The 3,632-nt window shown below is 41.2% G+C and overlaps 1 protein-coding gene across 1 annotated transcript in view; it reads right to left on the reverse strand.

Annotated features, from left to right (window-relative positions):
- The window catches only part of EVC2 (Ellis van Creveld syndrome 2), a 164,665-nt gene that overhangs the window by 62,717 nt on the left and 98,316 nt on the right, over positions 1–3,632 (reverse strand). The window contains exons 12-13 of the mRNA XM_010847786.1: positions 3,070–3,245; positions 9–168 (exon numbers count right to left, since the gene is read on the reverse strand). Of these exons, the coding sequence (XP_010846088.1) occupies positions 9–168; positions 3,070–3,245 (336 nt within the window). The remainder of the gene's footprint in view (positions 1–8; positions 169–3,069; positions 3,246–3,632) is intronic.

Raw genomic sequence — 3,632 nt, forward strand, 5'->3', positions numbered from 1 at the left:
TTATATACCTTTTGCAGCATCTCCCGTCTTCTCTTAATTATTAGTTTTTGGTGGAGTTTTTTCTTTTCCTGCTTCAAGTCATTGTCCAACTTCTGTTTTATAGAAAAAACTTCTGTTTGAGCCCGCTCCAAGAGTACTTGCATCTGATCTTCATCCAAGTAGCCTGCTCTAGATGAAAAAGATGCAGAGTTAGTTGATGCAGTGTCCAAACTCACCTGCAGCTTGAATATGCTGGAGATGAGTGTTTATCTCCATATTAGTTTGGTTTGAATCTGAGAAATCGCCACCATCATAACAGGCAGCTAAGACATTACTAAAATGCAGGAAGGAAAAGATCATCTTTTTTAGAGGCATGTAGAGGACGCTCAACATCACAGGGATATCACCTGTCAGGGAAGAAATTGGGGAAGAGTTTTTGGAGAACGTAACATTCCAGAGGACCATGGTGGAACAAATAGACTCTTTCAGGAGGAAATGATGGACTAGGACCTCCTGGTGACACGAACGGCACAAGCAAAGTCCAAGAGGTCAATCAGGGAAAGCTCAGTGTGAGGGTTAATTCTGTGTATCAGATAGACTGGCCAGGGTGCCCACATCAAAGATCACGCTTGAGTGTCTCTGTGAGGGTGTTTTCTTGTGAGATTAGCATTTGAATGGGTAGGCTCAATAAAGCAGATTGATTCTCCCCATTGTGGGTGGGCATCACCCAGTTCACTCAGGGCCTGAATAGAATAAAAAGTGGAGGAATAAGAAATCCCCCCTTTTTTCCTGCCTTGCTGTTGAACTGGGATATCTCATCTCATCTCCTTCTCTAAGACTGGGATTCCGCCAGTTCTCAGGCCTTTGGCTGAATTACACCACTGGCTTTCCTGTGCCTCCAGCTTACAGATGGAGATCCTGGAACTTTTCAGCCTCCAACTCATGTGAGCCAATTCCTCAAACATATCTTACTGGATCTGTTTTTTCAGATGCTGTCAATATTACCACTACTGTTCCCAGTCTGTTGCATCCCTGGTTGAGGCCCCTGCTTGGCACACAGTAAATTCTCCATGGAAGCTTCCTGAATGAACAGTAGATACACATTTCAGAAATATGTCTGTGCCAACCTATTAAAATAGTATTTAAAAATCAGAGGTAATATACTTCCCTGGAAACTGCTCCCAACAGTACAACCAGCTGTCTGGTGCTTCTGCTCATGGCAAAGAGCTGCTTCTTTCACTAGAGTGAAAATGAATCAGGAATGTCAAGTCAACTGCAGTGACAAATTTATTAGCATCTTTAGGTGGGAAGTGTTCATATAATTTGCACTTTACAGAATCCTCATTAAAGAGGGCAAAGTGAAAGAAAGAAAGTGAAGTCGCTCAGTCGTGTCCAATTCTTTGTGATCCCATGGACTGTTGTCTACCAGGCTTCTCTGTCCATGGGATTTTCCAGGCAAGAGTACTAGAGTGGGTTGCCATTTCCTTTTCCAGGGGATCTTCCTGACCCAGGGATCGAACCCAGGTCTCCTGTATTGCAGGCAGATACTTTACCCTCTGAGCCACCAGGGAAGCCCAAAGAGGGCAAGGGCACTGCAAAGTCCTAATACAATTAGCTAGATAGTAGAACCAATCATAAAACCATGGTTGTCCTAAGAAAATCAACCTTATCATCATGGCCCTATTCATTTTAGAGCTTGTAACCTACAAAGAATAAATTGTTGACAATCTTGAGTCTCAAAGACTAGCTTAGAAAAAAATGTTGTCAAGGGGCTAGAACCTACAGTGATTAACGCCATTTACCTGGCTTCATGGTACCCCAATGTTGCTGAGAAAAAGTACCCAGAATCCAAGATAAGCATCTGTGTGTATATACTTAATTCCAAAGGTCAAGACATGGAAGCAACCTAAATGTCCATTGACAGATGAATGGATAAAGAAGATGTAGTATATACATACATATATACATACACTCACCCATAAACAGAAGGAAATAATGCAGATAATGCCATTTGCAGAAACAAGGATGTAGCTAGAGATTAGCATAGTAAGTGAAGTAAGTCAGAGAAAGACGAATATCATATGACAGTGCTTACATGTGGAATCTTAAAAAAAAAGATACAAATGGACTTATTTACAAAAAGAAAAAGCCTCACAGATATAGAAAATAAAGTTATGATTACCAAAGTGCGGAGGAGAGGAGGGATAAATTAGGAAGTTAGGATAAACATATACATACCACTATATATAAAATAAAGAACCAACAAGGACCTACTGTATAACACAGGGAACTATATTCAATATTTTGTAATAACTTATAAAAAAGATTCTGAAAAAGAATATATATACACACGCAGATACACTGATTTATATGTATAACTGAATCCATGTGCTGTACACCTAAAACTAACTCAACACAGTACATCAACTATAATTTAGTTAAAAAAAAAACCAAAACACAAAAAACAAAGGTGAATGCAAGAGCCAGCAGTGTGCTAGAGCTCAAGGCGAAGCAGGCTGCCCTTACCACACAGTTCCTCTAAGCCTCCACCACTGATGCCTCAGTGAAATGCTAGGGGTTTGCTTTAAAACGACTCAGGGTCAGGATGAACAGCTACATCAAGACTGGCCACAAGCTGGCACCTACTGAAGTTGATGATGGGAACATATTGGCTCATTGTAAAGTCGTCTCGACTACTGACTATATTTTTAAAATTCTATCATGCAAAGGATTCTTCTAACTAGAGAATGCTTAAGAAATAAGTCAAGTAGCCAGTGCATTCAGTGAATGAACAGAAGTAGATGGTCTCTAGGGCTTCCCAGGAAGTGTTAGTGGTTAGGAACCCACCTGCCAATGCAGATTAAGAGATATGGGTTTCATCCCTGGGTTGGGAAGATCCCCTGGAGGAGGGCATGGCATACCACTCCAGTACTTTTGCCTGGAGAATCCAATGGACAGAGGAGCCTGGCGGTCGCAAAGGGTCAGATACAACTGAAGTGACTTAGCAGCAGCAGCAGCAGATGGTCTCTACGAGGAATGTTGGAGGAAGGCTGTCTGTCTGCCTTATCTGGGGTGGTTCAGGAGTCTTACCTCTCGTGTTTCTGGATGAGGAGGGTCAGCTGGGCAGACGCAGTGCTCAGCAGGCCTTGCATACGGGTCTCTGATGACTGGATATTCTGGACCAGGTACTCTCTGTGGCCGAATCTTTTACTGAGATGGTATCTCTTACTAGCCTGGAAAAAGTCCATTAACTCTTCGACACTCTCCTGTTTTTAAAAAAAATCGAGAAAACATAACTAATTAAAATTTAGAGAAAATTCTTTCTAGTCATTTAAAATATTACATTTCCTTTCTGAAGAAAATACACAGGAACAAAAGACCCGAGATGAATACCTTAAATGTCCCAGCCCTGAACAAAGGCTTAGAGAAAAGTACATACTAATAGGAAAGGGAAACTGCTGTATAGCTCAGGGAGCTCAACTTGGTGTTCTGTGATGACCTAGACGGGTGGGAAGGAGGCTCAAGAGGGAGGGGAATATATATATACACACACACACACTTATAGCTGATTCATATTGCCGTAATAGCAGAAACTAATACAACATTGTAAAGTAACTATCCTCCAATTAAAAGTAAATTTAAAACAGAAATTA

This window comes from Bison bison, unplaced genomic scaffold, assembly GCF_000754665.1.
Source record: "Bison bison bison isolate TAMUID 2011002044 unplaced genomic scaffold, Bison_UMD1.0 scf7180017864255, whole genome shotgun sequence".
Lineage (NCBI taxonomy): Eukaryota > Metazoa > Chordata > Mammalia > Artiodactyla > Bovidae > Bison > Bison bison.